Genomic DNA, 20083 nt, shown 5'->3' on the forward strand with positions numbered 1-20083 from the left:
TTTTACTAGGGTAGCTTGGTTTATACTGACCCTTGTATTTAGTGATGCAAATTTCTCGTAAAAAATGAAAAGAAAGTAGCAAATTCAAGCTTGATATGATCCTATGCGATCATTACAAGTATTCTTAGATGCCCTTCATCTTTGTTATTTAAAGATTTTGTTTTAATATGAAAAAAAAAATGAACAAGAGTTAGATTGTCAACATAATTTTTATATTCACGAATCTCTATAAAATATAAAAGCTGCAAGACTGCATTTAATAATTTCGTGACTTCACTACATGGGTTTGTCGCTAGTAAGTTACAAATTTTGGAAAATGATTCACCAAATGGGACCATTGTACACATGTTTTTCGATAGCAACACGTGGTCGATGATGTTGTCTTGTTTCTCAAAAGCCTCTTGTTACTCACCAAACTTAAAACAAAGGGAAGATATTTTTATAGTACCCTCACTAGTCACTATTCACTAATCGATGATATCCTTAATTACTTGAATAACATTAGTACTATTTTTTCGTTGAAGTTAATAATTAGATTTAGTCAACTTACAAGGAACACAATCAATTAGGCAGAATTCTATAGGAAATGAAAACCATTCTCTAAAGGACATCTGTTAAAGAGTTAAGACAAGGGTTACTTGGATGGCAGCATGAGACCATAGATAACTGCCACCTGGTACGGTAATTGAACCGTCACTATCTATGTCGCTAACAACAAATAAAAACAAGGCTAAGGCAAATCTATTCTTCCATGTAATAGCATCTTTTTTAGGAAAAGAAAATTACTCATGTACACATTTATTTTACCCGTTCACAACTTATTTTAGAAAATAAAGGAAGCAGAATGGAGTTTCTCTCGTCTCTCCATCAAGTTTTTTCTACAGCTAAAATTAGAATTGTTCGTTATAGTTTATCTTCTTAATCGTTGCATGAATAAATAGTGTATTAACGGAGCCTTAGGATGCACCAAAAGAAACGGGTACATATACGGGTATGGAGAGACAAAACGAAAAATGATAAATCTAAAAATCTCAAGATACGAGTATGACTAAAAATATCAAATTTAGAAATCTCAAGATACAGATACGAACAACAATTTTTTTAAATATTTTTTATTATTTAAAAGTACTACAAGTAACTTAGTTCAATGTCTACAAGCAACTTAGTTTAATGTCTAAAACAACAAATATAATAAAACATCAAGCATTATCAACATTCTCGGTGACCAACTCATTCTCCAATTCTGGCTCATTAAGTGAGAGTTCTGCAAACTCTAAAAATCCCACATCCCTCATTGAATCAAATGCATCACCACCAACATCCCACATTTTGGTCTTCTCATTCTCATATTGATTGGAATTTCTTGATAGGAGACGAGGGTTGTTGTGAATGCAAACTAATTACAACATAAAGGCATTGCGAAGTGCAAAATCTTCCATTCAGAGATTTTATCTTCCCTGCTTCGTTTCTTCCCTCACATGTTTCCAAAGCATGGCCAAAGTCATCCGCCATGAAACCAATTTCAATCATGACATCTACACCATCGAGGTCGTCGGAACTAAAATCTCTATCACCATCAAGGCCACTGCCTTCGTCGTCAAAAAGTGGCTCTCCGCCAAGCTCTACTTCTGTCGCCATCACGTCTACCTGAAGCAGCTCGTCGTCGGTCTTGGCGTCCAGTTTACTCCCGGTCCCTCTGACTTCATTCCTTCACCTGCGGACACATTACAACTTTGCGTCAAGAAGCGCTACTTGATTTTCCAACTCACTAGACTCCGTAGATTCCTCTGTGAACCTTCTCACACCTTCGTTGGATTCTAAAACCAATGTCGTTCCTAATACGTCCCCACAAAATAAACCTGTTGTCCCCATCTTGGTTAGTCGCACCCAATAAGTCAATGACATCTCCTACTTGTACCCATCCCATACCAATCCCCGTGCAGTATCAAAAACGAGAAACGCCACTTAATAGGTGTCTCGTGCTTCATAGATTGATTCCATCAATTTTTTTCTTGTGTTGTTAAAAGCCTAAAACCAAAATCATCTATTATATTTTCTCTCCTTAATTGTTATATGAATAAATAAATAATATAAATATTGATAATATAAATAATTTTTACATAATTATTTAATCACAAATTATCATATATATTTATTGACTTAAACAATAATTTCTTAAAAGTTACACAAACATATTAGTCTAAGTGATTAACAGTGTATTTTTTAAAACTCATTATATTATAAACTAATGAAATACTAAGATATTGTAAAATATAAGCATCATGATAATTTGACTTAAGAGATCCTAATTCATGAAATAAGTGTAATATCAATAATTAATAAAAAAGTAATTATCCCCTGAAAAATGTATATATTAATATTATATTATATATACATAAATAAGAGGATCCTAATACATAAATAAAACAAATAATCTCAATAATTATATATACATAAACAAAAGGATCCTAACACATAAATATAACGAGTAATCTCAATCATTAATAAAAAAAGAGTAAATATATTAAAACATCAATTATTGATTTTTCTGATCAATAACCAATTACCCTTTTTCACAGAAGAACCAAATCTACATTTATCTTACGTTGGTATATATATCTTAGAGAAAGACAAACTGTAGCCACTAATAAAAAACGATTTAAAATTGTGGGAATGAAAGGGCAGTGTCCATATTTTAACGGTCAACCGTGGCGTTAAAATAGTGTTGCTGATAGCACAAAAGTCGTTGGAAGATGTAACTGAAAAGTGGAAACCCTTCACAGAATCAAGAAGATATACATAGGGAGAGGGAGAGCGAAATCCCGAAAACACCCCTGCGCATTCAAAAATATGAGACAACACACGACCTCGCTTTTCATTTTCATGGCTGAGAGGTTCACTCGTTGTTGCACTTGAGGCCATCCCATCCCATTCCATACACAAACACTTCCATTTTTTCTTTCTTATTTCCACCGAAAAAGAACAAAAATTAAAAACAAGAAGAAAAAACAATAAAACATGTCCCATTTTGGTCGGAAACTCAGCCGCTCCTCCACCGTCCGGCGACGGTTCCACCACCGCGTTTCCCTGCTCCAGCGGTGCCTCCTCCGCGTCCTCCACCGCATCCTCCTCTGCTCCGGGAGCAAGGCCACCAATGCCACGTATAGCATGCTGCCGCCGGCATTGCCCTCTCCGCCGCCGCCGGTGAGCTCCGACGGCGAGCTTGGCCGTGAAGAGATGGACCTTTCTTCGTCGGCGGTGTTTCAGACCCATGACTTGGACTCTGATTTGGTTTCCTTGAAGATCAGCTTGTTGGGGGATTGTCAAATTGGAAAAACCAGCTTTTTGGTTGGTTCATCACTTTTTTTTTAATATTTATAATTTATAATTTAACCAACATGGATATTTTCTTATATTTTCGTTCTGTTGGGTTTAATCTGAAATGGGTTGAGTCAATTTTATTTTTTTAGAATTTGGTTTCCTCGAAGATCAGCTTGTTGGGTGATTGCCAAATTGGAAAAACCAGCTTTTTGGTTTAACCAACATGGATATTTTTTCATATTTTGGTTCTATTGGGTTTAATCTGAAATGGGTTGAGTCAAAAATATGTTTCTTTTGTTTTGATTTTATTGTTAGTTTATTTTTTTTAATTTTGTTTTTCAGGCGAAATATGTTGGGGATGAAAAAGAGCAGCAAGGGAACCAGAGGGAAGGGTTAAATCAGATGGACAAGACTTTGGTTGTTGAAGGAGCACGTATATCGTATTGTATCTGGGAAGTACAAGGTATATATATAGAGAGAAGATCCCAGATTCTTTCATATGAACGAATTTGGTATCACTTATGGTTATGGATGTGGCCAAAAAGAAAGATTGTTAATGGTTTATTATTTTATATGATTATCTATGCAGGTGATGGAAAATCAGAAGACCAACTCCCAATGGCTTGTATGGACTCCGTGGCAATTTTGATTATGTTTGATCTAACAAGTCGATGCACATTAAACAGGTATCTTCTATGTTGTGTCACTTTTAAATTTAAAATTAATTCAAGCTTTTTCAAGAGCTAATTGCTAATATAAGATGAATTTTTCACCATTTTTTGGGGGTGCTTTGTGTTTCCATTGTGGGTGTTTGATTTCAGTGTCGTGGGATGGTACAAAGAAGCCAGAAAATGGAATCAGGTACATATATGTTTTTGGCACCTATAGCTTAAATTGTAGGCGTGTGGATGCAGAGGAATGGGGGAATGTTAAAGTGTTTTGCGCTAAATTTTTGTAGACGGCAATTCCAGTGTTGATTGGAACCAAGTTTGATGATTTCATTCAGCTCCCTATTGATTTGCAATGGACCATCGCCAATGAGGTAAGGATTCCAATATTTAACATAAAAATTACAGTTTAAGTATGATCTTCCTCACAACAAAAAAAATGCTTGTTCTTAGATCTAGTAAAACAGAGCCTCCGGATCTAAAGAAGTATTTCATATACGTGCTTTTAGATAAATGTTTGTATGTTTGATCCCATATTTAAGAAAATGCTTATGTTTGATCCCATATTTAAGAATTAATTTTTGGATCCGTAATTAATTTTGAATTAAACAACTTTAGGAAGTTTTTGTCTAAATCAAATTTTTTTATACTAAATTTTACTATTTAAAATAAAAACACTCCAACATAAATCCTTTTACTTTAAAATTCTAATCTAAATCAATTTCATTCAAATTACTATAAGCTGGCATATATTTCTTAAAAAATCATGTATTGTTAGCTGATAAAAAAAATAATTATCATAAAAATTAATACATTTATTATACATGAATATTTATAGCCAGTCAAGAGTTTAGAAGGCTTTCATATGATTCGTATAAATTAAATTCATTTCTTAAAGTAACTGAAAACTGAAATTTAGTCAGATTCTTTTTAGTGACGTATTTCAAATAGTTTTATTCCCAATCATGTTTTAGATATAACATATTAAGAAAAAGTAAATTTGATTACAACTTATCAACGACCACGTTTTGTTTCAACATAACCACCTCAAGCACCTATTAGTCTTAAAGCTGTTAAAGGGGATTCTAGTCCGAGGCATGAATGCCTTAGAAGCCTACATAATGATACTTGCAAGACTAATCAATTTCGTACATTCTTTACTGAGAGAAATGATCAATAAGGACAAAGGACCTTTCTAGTTGATGCTGCAAAACAAGGCCTCTACTACATTTTATTTTATTTTTTCATTCTTATGATTAAGCCACTATTTGTAAATGGTTGTTTTCGGTTGCAACGTCGATTCTAGTGAAAGGGATTGATGGAATCACTGCAGACAGCATATAAAGAAACCCCTTATTTCCTCCTAACACTTTAATTTGCAGACTCATTAATTTCTCTGTAGGGTAGGCTTGTTAAAGATATTGTTAATTATACAAAACCAAGTAGAGTGGCCTGCATAAAGCATAATCAATTATCATGGACCCCTTACACATATCTTTTTCTTTGATTTATTTTTGGTAAATATGGACCCCATCTTGCATTATAAGACATTGCATGTTTGATGATTCATTGAGTCTTAAACCAGACAAGCCCAACCATATTCCCATATCCATTTATTTACAAGCAAGTTAAGCAAGGCATGTTGGAATGCTATGCAGGCTTTCCAAGATAGCAAAAAAATTCTTATGTTTTCAAGATAAGATTTGATGATGATGTGTGTTGTGCTTTGTGACATTGAACAGGCAAGAAAATATGCAAAGGCCCTCAATGCCACCTTGTTCTTTTCAAGTGCAACCTACAACATCAATGTGAATAAGATCTTCAAGTTCATCACTGCTAAACTCTTTGACCTACCATGGACAGTGGAGAGGAATCTAACTGTTGGGGAACCCATCATTGACTTCTAAATTGTACAATACATAAAGTTTTGAAGTTGAGTGATGTATCAAAGTCAACCGGCTCCAATAGGAGTGCCATGAGTCCATCTCAATCACACTTGGGGCAATAGAGTTGTTAGGTTTGGACACATGTCAATTCCTATGAAAATTACAAGCCTCTTCAATCACCACCACCAACAATAAGGTTTTATACAAGGGGAGGAATAAAGGGCAAGTTAGAAATAGAAGAAATTGAAACAAAGGAGAGGACTATAAGGTTTTGTAGCATAACAAGAGAAGGGAACTAATGCATTATTGAGTACAAATTAGTCATTAATGGTGCTCTTGTCTTGATTATTAAGGAAGTGTCCTGTGAGTTACTGTCAAAAGCACATAGAAAATGAGATTAGGATGTACCGAATCTCCTTTTGTTTCATTTTTATGCATTTCTCACCCAGTTTTGAAGTTCTGGTAATCCAAAGCTTCTTCTGAATAAATAAATCATTTTGTATGATTCCCTTATCTGTGTCACTCAAGTCTCAGGGATCTTTCAATTTAATAGAATTTAACATCATATAGTAATCCAACATAAATCCTAAGTCCTAACAATAGTGATGGACTTTCTAATATCAATCAATGATAATTTGGAGACTAATCGCTAGCATTCTTGTAGTGGCTCAAACAAAAAGTAGATGATTAAATTTTGGATGATAATTTCCCATGGACTTTTTCTAAGGCATACTAGTCTTGTCTCCCTCATTTTCGCTTGGGCAATCAATGATGTTCCTACTCCACCTTCTGCAGCTGTGCACGAATTGATGCTTTCATGGACTTCTTGATTCACTACGCTCATCCCCAACGCTGGTTACTATTGAAGTAGCAACAAATTTGGTGTATTGTGTTATGTTAGAGTCACCGGTGTTGGATATAATCATATATAACTACTCTCCTTTCCACTATAAGCTAGTCCCACAAAAATTTTCATTATAATTTTTGTCACGATGTCAGAGCAATTAGAGTAAAATATGAGAGTAGAGTAGATATACGCTTCATTTTAGAAACTTTTTAAAATTTCTGGTTTGGAATAAAAAAGTTGATTAATATTTAATGTAATAATGACGATGGAATATTATAAAAAAATGTGAAAATTATATCAAATAAATTTTGATTGCTAGTAAGAGGTGTTCGTATGAAAATAGTTTGAAGACTCATAAGAGGAGGTGTTATGTTTCTTCTCATATTTTAATTTGGTCAAAGTTGTGGGTTGGGGAGATTGAGAGTTATTGATGTTGTTAAATAACATCTCAGGTTCAATTTTTATTTTTATTTAAAAAAAAGAAGGAATTATTATAATTTACCTACATTATTCAACTAACTTAGTCAAATTTTCCTTTAATATCTCTTGTTCAAACTTTGAGTAATTAAGAAAAAAAAGCTAAAGAAATTGATTTCTTTAAGTAAGTTTACTCAACTTGAATAAAATTAACAAAAGCTAATAAGTTTGGTTATTAACCAAAGCTAAGTTTGGAAAATAAATTCATATATCTTCTTGAACTAAAGTAAAATATTCAATGAACTTTGTATTTAAGAATCAAACTTTGTTCATATGTTATCTTGAGTCATTATATGTAAAAACTAGTTCCTTTATTAAGATTTTAAAAAATTGAAAGTAAATAACTTAACTTATAAGGGTCCTTTCAGTTAAGGAATTAGAGTTAAAAAATTATTTATTGATTGATTTTGACATTGAGTGATATAAAAAATCAAGGAAGGAAAATAACATATATAAAATGAAAAAAGAAAACATGAAAAGAAAAAAAAGTGATCATAGGAGTTGATGAGTCAGATTGACAATAATCTTACAGAAGACCCTCCACATTAATGTAGGGAAAATCCTCCATGGCTTTGCATGGAGATGAAAAGTGAGGAGAGAATAAAGAAAAGAAAGTAAGAAGTTAATGTGGTGATTGTGAGTGCAGTGTCGATAAAAGACATGAAATGAAGTACATGGGAAATTGTGTTTGTAGGTCAAGCTTGTGTTTCATAGTTTTAAAGGAGAGCAAACAATCAGGGATCTACTTCAATTGATCGTTTTACTTGAGTGGTTGTAAATCCTTCATCCCTATGTTCAATTCTTAGGGATTAAAGAAAAAAAAATAGGAACAAGCACACTCAATCTCGACAAGCTACACAATGACCTTTACATAGAACAATAGAAATATACAATATTAATCCTGGTTTGTTTGGCAAATAAACTAATCATGAATATATAAAATTAATCTAGGTATGTATAGGCCATCATCAGCTCACAAATCTGAAGCTGGGTAAGCTACTTTAGATCATATTTTGCACTTTCACGAAGAAAAAAGATCATATTTTGCACCGTAGACACAGATTCAAGGGCATTACTAAATAACTTCATGCATATCCATAGTAATTTTGGGAAGAACACCTGAAATAAGTCATTGAAACGTTTTCAGACAAAAGGAAACGAATAAGAAAAAAATTCAGCATTTAACAATAATTGAATTTAATTACAGATCTTTCGGAGAGGGCCAGGATACATAGTCTATTGATGTATTACATGCAAGATAAAACAAACTATTGGAACAAAAGGGATAATCTCGAAGCAGTTTGCCAAGGACCTCTACACAGAATAGAAGCATATGCCCATTGAGTTACTACGCAGGGTGAAACCCTCACCCTGCAGTAGGGTATGCAGATAAGAAACTGTACCGTACATATAAGATAAGATATTGTACACCAATTTACAATTTACAATGCGATATCATTGATCAATAAGAAAAAGCATTGATCATCAATAAGAAAAAAAAACAGTTGTTTTGCTACTAAGGAAGACGTAGGCACATTTGCCTCGTGTGATTTTTCTCATCCTTTGAAATTCCGGCTGCTATTGCTAACCCATTAAAATTTTCACAGATAAGAAAGTAACAGGATCTGAGTATGAAGCACGGACACCTCAACTCCTTGCCGTGTCCGGTATCCGACATGCGTCCGTGTTAGTGTCCGATACCGACACGACACTCATACTACCTTCTATATTTTGAACATTACAGGTGTCCACGTGTCCGTGTCTGTGTCGTGTCCGGTATCCGTGTTGGTCCATGCTTCATAAGATCTGACACTATTTGATGTCGTAAATTTTTCATGAGAGCATTGCCATAGAACCCCTAGTCAGTTAAACAATACTTTCTCTTTACATCCACATCTCTGTTGGTGTTTATAAGAAAATCCAAAAACTGAACGTAGTCCCTAGTGTATAATGTAAGAAAATAACACATTGGATCCAATGCCACCATCAACCGCGGATTTCAAGAAATGGTCCTAACAAGTCAAATGATTGCAGGTGGCATTGTAAATGCCAGTATATGTATTTATATATAGTATTCATCATTTACCTTTGGGCTGTACGCATCTTGGTTTTGTCTTCGGATACTCAACGAGACTTTGTAGATGCAACACGCAGTAGTGCAGGTGCCTCTGCCCCCTCCAGCATCGCCTCAGTATTGATCTCAACATCACCGTTGTTTGTCATTCTAGCTAGTAATCACCATTGTTTCAATGAAATTTCAAGTCCTTGTAGCGAAACTTGTTTTTGCTGCTCATATTGTGTGTGTGTGTGTGTGAGGGACACAATATCATAAAAACTAATTGAATAAGATTGCATCCATTCAATTATCAAAATTCATGTCAGCCAACCCGTGTGTGTGTGTGTGTAGGAGTTTGAGGGACACAATATCATAAAAACTAATTGAATAAATTAACGGTAATAAAAATTGTAAAAATTCCAATAAGATTGCATCCATTCAATTATCAAAATTCATGTCAGCCAACCCATGCATGTCTTTGTGTGTGCATGTGATCAAGTTATTATAAGAATAATTTTAAAAGAATTGAAAATTAAACTTTTCACTTCAGATTTTCTTCACTACTTCATTTTCAATCTTTTCTCCCTTTTTTTCCTCTTATTTATATTACTTGATTAAGATTTGAAGTTAATTGTCAAAGTTCATAATAGATGACTTGGATTAAATTGTTGTATTAAAAAATATTAGCAAGTAATTGTCTTTATTTTTAGATTCTATCATTTTTTCATTTTCTCTTATTTATTTTATATTTATAACATATATTGATTAGGTTAACTATTGAGAGTGAAATATTTGAATACCTTGATTTTAAAGCATTGCTAAATGGTTTTGTACCTTAGAAAGTTAGAAGATTCATAACATAATAATAGTAATAATAATTCATATTTGATTAATTTTTTTTTATAAATTTTATCTTAGACCCTAATCTTTCTTGACCCGACCTGGTACAATATTTAGTAAAGTAAAAAAATTATTAGTGCACTCAAATAATAGAACCTACTACACCTGATTCATTCTTTATATACATCCATATTATTATTATTATTTCATTTAAGTAACAAAAACTCTAATTTAAAAAAATATAACTCTAAAATTCATCTCAATTTTATAATATAATTTACTTTATATTTAAGAATATATATATATATATATATATATATATATATATAATTCAAATAATGATACATTTGTCAAGAAAATTTAACTCAATTGGTTAAGCATAACACATAAATTATTACCAGTATTGTCTTTGATTCCTATATACAATCACATTAGATAGAGCAATGAGTTATCAAAGAGGATGTGAGTCAAGTGGGGATCTTGTCCTTCTTTAAATAGAGAGCTATCTTAATACCCAACCATCATGGATATTAAGTTCATTAGGTCCTATATGCAAACTCAACACATTTGTTTGATAGGCTTGACTCAATTAACATATAAACATATGGTGATTCTCAAAATTCAAATTGGATCACTTGATTAAAATTAGGCTGACAGGGACACATATATTAGTTCACACATTCAATTCACATTTTAATAAGACAAAAGGGATATTGTTGGCATTTTTATATTTTAACTAGAAAACAAGGAAATAGACATGTAAAGAGGTAGGGTTTGAGCAAGTTCGTGAGTTGTTGTAAATCCTTCTATACTTTTCTTTGATTCTTACATGTAGAAAAAGACATAAAAAGAGGTAGGGATTTCGATATCTTCCAATGATTCCATTTTTTTTGTTATTCTTCTCTAAGAATCTACCTTTTTTTTTTCTTTTCCCTGGCCTAATGAAAGCCTTTTGCTATATTAAGTCCCCTCCCTTATTTTTTAAATCAAATTACTTAAATAATCTTCTTGTTTCAAACCATCTTCAATTCTCTGCCTTGCACACTCCCTTTTTTCAATGCAATAACATAAACAATCTTTCATAGCTCTAACACATTCCCATTTTCTTCATCACACTCCCTCCTATCTTCCACTCCCTCCCAATCTTTTGTTCTGGTCTATCTTTGTTCTTCCCTTGCTCGTTCTCTTTAATGTTAAGATTTTTTCATCATCCAAACTCCAATGCAATATGTTTGTGCTGCTAATTCTTTCTTGTTTTATTTTTATTCACTCACATAACAACATTAATGTCTCTCATTTTATATATGCAGCAACATACTACTATATCTTATATTTTTTCCAAGTTGTTGCATGAGATGCTTCTTAGAGTTGTCCAAATTAAAGGATCGATATCAATTATATGTTTTTTTTCACTTCAATTTCTTCACTATTCTCCATTTTTTTCCTTTATATGCTGTGTTTAGTGGATCTAGTGTTTTGCCTAAATTTTTTTTCTCAACATTTAGGAAAATTGTTTCTGAGACATTAATCAATTTTCCAAAATGTCAAGAAATTTTTTTTTTATAAAAGTAATTTTCAGAACACAATTTTTATTTTTAAACATTTAAAAAAGTGTTTTTTGAAACACAAAATAGTATTCTAGAAAGCACTTTAAAAATGTTAAAAATAAATGTGTTTTAAAAATTATTTTCTGAATGTTAAAAACAAAACTTCGTACAGAAATTACATCACGGAATAATAATTTTGTAACAGTGTTAGGGGTATAAAGAGTCTATATGATAATAAATTTTAAAAAAGTTTTGGAGTGTAGTTAGAAACAAGAACTGGATATGGCAAAAGCTCCAACAAACTAATTAAAGCCCAAACTTCTTGTCCAATACATTCTCAACAATTACTTAATGTGCTCCTTTTTTGCTAGTGCACCCCATAATCTTATAATATTCCCCTTTTACCTTCTTCTTCCTCCCTCCCACCACTTCCATTAGTTGCACTGACCACCACCACTCCCCTTGGAACCATTACAAGCCAAGATCGCACGACCCTTTCTCGACCCATCCACCCCATATCCATGTCCTCTGTCACACTCGCGACTATGGCCCCACCATCCACGACTTTAGCGCAAGCCAAAACTCCTTCATGATGTATTACAGATTGATCAATCCGTAATGTCAATGCATTATGAATTGACCAACCCTTGCTCTGGAAGCTTCTCGAACCTTCCACCTCGAGCCCACAACAACACCCTCCTCCCTCTTCCAAATCAAGATTTCCAAACATGCCGCTAGAACTTCAGATTATTCCCAACATCACCAACACACAATGTTGTAGGGATTGAGCCGCTGAAGTTGTTGAAGTAGTCAAGCGACTCCAAAGTGGAGGAGAGTGACTCGGGGAGAGGGTCGAGGAAGCTATTGAAGGCCACCGTGAGCTCCTTGAGGCTGCTCATTTGCATGAAAACATCCATCTGCAATGCATCATAGAAGAGGTTGCTGGAGGAGAGAAGAAACTTGGAAGAAGAAGGGTAAGATGGGGACTTTACAAATTTGGGGGTGCAGTAAGAAAAAATGGAAATAATTGCTTACATTCTCTAGCCCATTCTCCAAACCCACCCAGGAGCCCATACCCTATCCCCAATCGATTAGTCTAAGCCATTTTCTGTAATTTATTTCAATTCAATGACGGCAATTACGTTTCACCTTCTTTCTCTCACCACAACATATCCACCGGCCACCGCCATTTAGATCGCCGGCACTCTCAGCCGCGATCACCATTCCAATCCCTACTTCACCACTGAGGCGTAACACAACAGAGCCATTGAATCTTAGCCATGAGGAGGTACAGTTAGTTCAAATAACAACGGTTCGATGCAAATTTTCATTTCGAATAGATTCGATTCGATCCTTAAACGTCGACGTAATGTTGTTATTTGCAGAACTGGCTTTCACAGGAGGCAAAGCGGAGGAGGCTCAGGATTCAAAGGAATGATTGTGAAGTTGTCGGTTGCTGCTGTGGTGCTCTTGATCTGCACGCTCTCATTGTTCTTCTCCTCAACAGGAACTTCTTCCAATCTTCAATCCAACTATCGCTCCGAGGTTCGTGCAATTCGTTCAGAATCTTTATACATTTTTTTTGGTGAAATGGAATTTGTACTTATTATTTCATGTAATTCAGCTATTTGTTATTCAATTTTCGTTCAGATCCGTTTAGAAGAGCTTTGGAGCAACGCAGATTCCGGCGGTTGGCGGCCTTCGTCTGCTCCGAGAACTCATTGGCCCCGTATCTATCTAGTCTTGTAGTTACAGACTGTTTCTGATGCAAAATTTATTCGTCTGAATGTAATGTTCTAGAACTTACTTTCTGATGCCTTGTTTGTTTGATGTTGTTTTGTCTCAGCTCCTCCGAATGAGAGCAACGGCTATTTGCGTGTTCGATGTAACGGTGGCCTGAATCAGCAGCGTAGTGCGGTAAGTGCATGACTGCATTCACTTAAACTGCTGAGTATTTGCTTTGTGTCTGCTTACTAAGCTAGGTGAATTGAATTTAGTGCTGTTGATAGGATGAGGCTTCCTATGTGTATGCTGGTGCTATTCTGTACATATATGTTGATATTGATATACTGATAAATTTGCATTTCAATGCTATAGATTTCTAATGCTGTTCTTGCTGCGCGAATCATGAATGCTACACTTGTGCTACCTGAGTTGGATGCAAACTCTTTTTGGCACGACGACAGGTAACTGTCTTAACTTTTAATTCTTATCTGACTTCTGAACTGCAGCATGCATTCATCTACTCCTGGACTTATTTCATCCCTTGAACATATGTTGGTTGTTCAATTGGAATGGAATGATGGATTAATAATATAATATATAATATACTGGACAAAGTTGTTATTACTATTAGGCATTAGTTATCATATTAAGAAACAATTAACTCTTTCTGGGTAGTGAATGCATTAACTTTTGTACTTTTTTTTATAAATTAAAATCGCTTTTGTTATGTATGTTTAGATATATGCATTTATTATCTAAACTTGAATTTGGTATTAACTTGTGCATTAATTTATCAAATTTGTTTTTAATTTGCCTAGGAAAACATGTGTTTTTACTAAAAATAAAGGTTTTTTATTTGGAGTAAATTACACTAACTCTCCTTGATGTTTCTTGGATTGCACATGACCCCTTGCATTGTTAATGTTTATCACAACTGTTATGTTTTCTAAACAATTAATTTCTGTAATGTATAGGAGTGTCAGTGTAATCTTTTTCAAACAATCAAAGGGGTTAGTGTGGGGGTAAAAAATCAGAGGAGTACCACAGAGAATTTGACAAAACTTTAGGGGACCTTAATGTAATTTACTTTTATTCTTTTTAAAGTGTTTCCTTAGGACATCCATTATCAAAACCACTATTATTATTATTATTATTATTACTACTACTTTACAGGAAGATTGAGAATAGATAATATGTTGATTTTCACAAATAAATTTGGAAGATAGTGTCTTATTTAGTTCTTATATATCTGATAGCAAGTAATTGCTAGACTGCCTTTTTTTTTTAACAGCAAGTGAGGATAACCATCGGTGAGTTACCATTTAATAAAGGAATCTCCTTTTTCCTTATCTAAATTGTCATTAGAAGTTAAGAATTGCCTGAGTGCATTTTTCTCAGAAACATATTGATGTGGTTACATATAGCATGAATTCTGTCCTTTTCTATAAACTTGCATTATATGCTTGCTCATTTATCATATGGATTTGGATGCTTATTAAACTCTTTAAACTTCCTTGGTAGATGCACAAAAATGAGTTGGATTTATCATCCAAAATCTACATATAGCATGGTTCACTTAAACTTCAGACTAAGTTTCTTAAGTTCAATTGCTTGTGTTTTGTTAATTGGAATCTTTTTTGGATTTACGAAAAGATGCATATAATGCATATCTAAAGAGAAAATTCAATTTTCTTTTTAAATTTAAATACGAGCTTTAAACTTCCTTATTAATATTTTGTTAAGTTCACTGATCAAAAGAAAAAAAAATATTTCGTTAAGTTCTTTACAACTAGGAGTATGTTAAGTGGTGGGCCTTTGTAGCTAATTTCTATTTTGTAGAGACAAGTTTGGCCTCCCCTTTTGGTTTAGTGCATGTCTCTGGTTTAGCTTATTTTAAAGAGTGCTAGCAAAACACTCTCTTAACACATTCCTTTGAACACATTCTTTATTTTTGGTTAAATTTATTGGAATCTACAAAATCATGAGTCAAACTCATTAAATAAGAAGTAGAACACACAAATTTGTGATTGCCAATATTTTTCAACCAAAATAGAGTTTGGTACTAGCATTTCTATTTTGAAGAAATAATCACTTATTTTAGGCTGCTTCCTGAGAGAGTTTTTGAAACAAGTGATTATTTCCAAAGAGCTTCCGCAAATATGCACTTAGTTGAAATAAATGGATGTTTTGGAAAAGTAGGAAAGATTCCAAATGGATGGGGAACCCCCTTTCTATAATAGTATAGAGCCTGGCTCAATTGATTCTTAATTTGTGATGAACCAGAATCACACTACACTAAATAGGTGCTTTTTTTTAATTATTACATGCAGCGGTTTCCATGGTATCTATGATGTTGAACATTTCATCAAAACACTGAGGTATGATGTAAAGATTGTTGAAAGCATTCCAGAGAATCAGAAAAATGGCAAAAAGAAGAAAATAAAGCCATTTCAGGTAGACTATAATAATTTGGTCATCAATCAGTAGTTTGAAATTATTTCAATTTATTGGATAATATGTTCAAATGTTATCTTCACACAGCTTCGCCCTCCTAGAGATGCTCCTATAAGTTGGTATACTACTGATGCTCTGAAGAAAATGAAAGAACATGGTGCCATCTATCTTACTCCCTTTTCACATCGCTTAGCTGAAGAAATTGACAATCCTGAGTACCAAAGGTTGAGGTGTAGAATCAACTATCATGCTTTAAGATTCAAGCCACATATCATGAAGCTAAGTCAATCAATAGTTGAAAAGCTACGTGCACAAGGTCCCTTTATGTCCATACATCTTCGGTTTGAGATGGACATGTTGTCATTTGCTGGGTAAGTTATCTCGGTTGGGCTGGACAATTATGTTTATATGTCTATTGAATTTAAATGTGATATAAATATTGTGTAATTGTTGTTTTATGTCCTAAAATATCAAGAGTTAATTGCATGTTTTTCTTTGATTTAAAGCAATGGATGTTTATACCAAAGCTTTATAAAAAAAACCATAGACCAAATGTGTGGGATTTTCCTTGTTATCATTGTCAGAAACCAGATGCCTATGTATATATGATACTCCCTCCGGTCCTATTTATAAGATCCAATTACCTAATTCATCAAGATTAAGGAATGTGGTCAATTTAGTTGATAGTAATAAATGCCTTAAATTTATATTTTTTTTTCCAAAACTACCATTGTCATTAATACTTGGCTTTCTCTCTCTTATATTTATATCCTCCTTATCTTGAGTAGTGGTTGTATTAGCATGTGTAGAAATGATAGGGATTTAGGTATGAAGGAGAGAGAAAATTGAGATTCTAAATAATATTCTTGTGTATAAGGATGTGATCGTGATTGATGGATTTGCTATGATATGATGTGATGTAATGCAAAAATCCATATTTATACTACTAGTGGTTAATATGTACTGCAAGTGCTGATTTAAGAGTCTGTTTTATTGGTAGATTAATGAACTCAATTCCCCCCTCCCCCATAACATAATGGGATGTTACTTTTTCTAAATTACTCATCTTGAATATAAATGTGATTGTAGATGCTTTGATATATTTACACCTGAGGAGCAACAGATTTTGAAGAAGTATCGAGAAGAAAATTTTGCACCTAAAAGACTTGTCTATGATGAAAGAAGGGCTATTGGGAAATGCCCTTTGACTCCTGAGGAGGTAAAAATTAGATTTGCTTTGATTGTTCTTTAATTTGTTTCTCAGGGCCTGGTAAGGACTAACCTTTACATGCATGCTGGTGATAACAAATTTCAAATTTGTTAAAGATTATGACTATGATATGATTCCAATGTTTAAATTACATGTACATTTATGTGTTTCTCATTGCAGGTTGGTCTTATTTTGCGTGCATTGGGTTTTGACAATTCTACCAGGATATATCTTGCAGCTGGTGAATTGTTTGGTGGGGATCGATTTATGATGCCATTTCGAAGTTTGTTCCCTCGACTTGAAAATCATTCTTCTGTTGAAAACTCTGAAGAGCTTGCCGAAAACACTAGGGGATTGGCAGGTTCTGCTGTGGATTACATGGTCTGTCTTCTTTCTGACATTTTCATGCCAACTTATGATGGCCCAAGCAACTTTGCCAACAATCTCCTTGGACATCGCCTTTATTATGGCTTCCGGACTACTATCAGACCTGATAGAAAATCTCTTGCCCCTATCTTCATCGATAGGGAGAATGGGCGAACGGCTGGTTTTGAGGAAGCTATTAGGAAAGTCATGCTCAAAACAAACTTTGGAGAACCTCATAAGCGCGTTTCTCCAGAGTCTTTCTATACTAATTCTTGGCCTGAGTGCTTCTGCCAAACATCTACACAGAACCCGGCAGACAAATGTCCCCCAAATGACATTTTAAATATCATGAATGACGAATTACAGAAAACAGAGACCGACGCAAATTCTACAATATCTTGAGCCAAAGTTGTGCCATTGGGCTAATGGTTCTTCAACTCTGCAGTAATGAACTGCTGTGGGCCAAAGCGAAAAGGAATGAAGTTCTATTACTGAGATTTGCAGGTGATCATTTTTGTCTCAAACTATTTACTCTACTCGGGGAATGGTGTAGTTAGACATTGAGAATTCAAGGTGCTGATTTGTATATTTGCATTCTTTAGCTTCATGTAGACAATAGGAGGAAGACCACACGGATTGGATAGATAGCTGGCTATGTGACTGGAGTTTTATTTTTTAGGAAAAATCAACTAAAATTGTAATAGTTCTTCGATCTGCCAGAGAAAGGCAATTCTAGTTACCTAGGGAAGGTTGAAAAGTGTGGCAGATTTATGTTATAGATCTTTGGAGTGCTGGAAAAAACCAGATGTGCTAAATTTATGTTGTTTTATTTATTTAATCTTTTTTCGGGTCGCAATGAAATGAGCTTGTTCAAGTATTTCCACAATTCTATATTTCCTCTTTGAAAACAGTAAACCTGTGATCTGATATCTATCTGATGACTGATGTCAATGCTAAATAGTAGCTTGAGTAAAATCATAAAATAAAATTTTATAGGAACCAAAATCATTAGAAATAAGAATTTTTTTTATAGGGAATAGAACTATAAAATGAGTCTATTATAAGAATCTGAAACATACTTAAGTCTTTTTATTATTATATGAAAAATATCAATGGCCATACATGAGATATGAAAAAGCATGTGTTCAAATAAAGGAGATGAAATTCAATAAAAAAAATTGAGAATGAAACTATAGGAACCGAAATCATAAGAAATAAGATTTCTTTTTATAGGGAATAAAACTATAAAATGAGTCTATTATAAGAATCAGAAACATATTTAAATCTTTCTATTATTATATAAAAAATATCAATGGCCATACATGAGATATGGAAAAGCATGTTCAAATAAAGGAGATGAAATTCAATAAAAAAATTTCAGAATGAAAATTACATATTCAACGAATGTAAATGAACAAAATTATTGAGTAGAAACAATATAGATCTTTAATTTATATGGTTGTCAAACCAATCCTCCATATGTATTTGTACCTCCTTTGCCAAATTTGGCACATCATGTGCTCTATTGGTCTGTTTCTTAATACATCATTTTGCCTAAAAGGAGAAAATCAATCTTCCATATGTTAGCTTGTTTTGAAGAATTTACCATGATTTTTTTTAAAGAAGTTTGAATATTGAAGCTTGGACTTTTTGTTAGACACAAATTCTTCCTAGCATCTGGTTAATGTGTTCAAATGATATATATTTTTAATGGAAGTGGGATGCAGTGGGAAGTGAATTTCAGATGGATTTGTGATACTTGATGTACTAAGTATGGTGATAAAATTTATGATAGTATGAAAACCTACTTAGACGTCATGAACGAACCGTATGGAAGGAATATTTCTCAACTAAAATTTAAGATAGTCTAACTGGGTCAGATTGCATATTGGACCTAACATGAAATCAACTAGGTATCATGGTAGTGAAAAACATTGGGTGCCCAGGAGTACATGATAAGACAGATCACACACAGGTAAGTCAGGTCACTCTCACTAGGTAAAATCGTAGGGTCATGTTATTTTGCGAGAATGTTCTAACCATGTGGGATCGTCACATGCTTAAAGGAGCACTCAAATTGGGTGTATTTACTCCCAAGGCCTAGACTCTGAAGAGTCCGTCAAGATCTCTCCCTCTTAATTCAGGTCCAACTCAGAAAATATTTTAGCACACAAACTCTATCTATGAACTGTACAAAACACATGACTCCTCAATTGCTTTCAAAATAATTTTAACTCATTGTGTTTCAAAGTGATTAAACTCATCGGGTTCCCACAGTAGATCCCATCACAATACTTATCGTGTATTAACTTCTCGCTCTTAAAAGGTCTTACAGTCGTGTGATTGTATGGTTCATAACTCAACTCAATGCACACAGGATCTCAATACACATGTATCTTATAATTCAACACATACTTAATTTATCACATACACCCAATCTCAATTACAATGTTATAATCCCAAAACAACATCTTATCACACCTCATGAATCACATACACATCACATAGTATTAATATATACATGGCACAAACACAAACTTTACCTATAAACTATGCAATAAACACAACTGCTCAATTGTTTTCAAAATCATTTTAACTCATTGTGCCTCAAAGTGATTCAACTCGCTGGATTCTTACAGTGGATTTTATCACAACACTCGTCGCGCATTAACTCGTCACCCTTAAA

The 20083-nt window shown here is 33.6% G+C and overlaps 3 protein-coding genes across 4 annotated transcripts; all 3 read left to right on the top strand.

The window, feature by feature from the left end:
• Window positions 1–1491: 1491 nt before the first annotated feature.
• LOC114380356 lies at window positions 1492–1821 on the top strand. The gene has a single exon (XM_028339359.1). The coding sequence runs from the start codon at window positions 1492–1494 to the stop codon at window positions 1819–1821; it is 330 nt and encodes a 109-aa protein (XP_028195160.1).
• Window positions 1822–2741: 920 nt separating this feature from the next.
• Window positions 2742–6388, top strand: LOC114378655 (septum-promoting GTP-binding protein 1-like). The gene is made up of 6 exons (XM_028337301.1): window positions 2742–3348; window positions 3664–3784; window positions 3911–4007; window positions 4143–4182; window positions 4280–4363; window positions 5732–6388. Exons 1-6 carry the CDS (start codon window positions 3019–3021, stop codon window positions 5894–5896), a joined length of 837 nt encoding a protein of 278 aa, XP_028193102.1. The 5' UTR covers window positions 2742–3018; the 3' UTR covers window positions 5897–6388.
• A 6368-nt stretch (window positions 6389–12756) lies between these two features.
• Window positions 12757–18274, top strand: LOC114380147 (O-fucosyltransferase 1-like). Of its 2 annotated transcripts, XR_003659657.1 has the most exons (10): window positions 12757–12930; window positions 13028–13187; window positions 13293–13371; window positions 13489–13559; window positions 13740–13828; window positions 15698–15821; window positions 15909–16192; window positions 16911–17040; window positions 17212–17901; window positions 18000–18274. XR_003659657.1 is itself a non-coding variant. In XM_028339087.1 (9 exons), exons 1-9 carry the CDS (start codon window positions 12923–12925, stop codon window positions 17797–17799), a joined length of 1533 nt encoding a protein of 510 aa, XP_028194888.1. In that variant the 5' UTR covers window positions 12757–12922; the 3' UTR covers window positions 17800–18274. The 2 variants fall into 2 exon arrangements, 1 of the variants encoding a protein (XP_028194888.1); XM_028339087.1 differs by having other exon boundaries at window positions 17212–18274.
• The last annotated feature ends 1809 nt before the right edge of the window (window positions 18275–20083 follow it).

The sequence above is a fragment of the Glycine soja genome, chromosome 12, assembly GCF_004193775.1.
Source record: "Glycine soja cultivar W05 chromosome 12, ASM419377v2, whole genome shotgun sequence".
Taxonomy (NCBI): Eukaryota; Viridiplantae; Streptophyta; class Magnoliopsida; order Fabales; family Fabaceae; genus Glycine; species Glycine soja.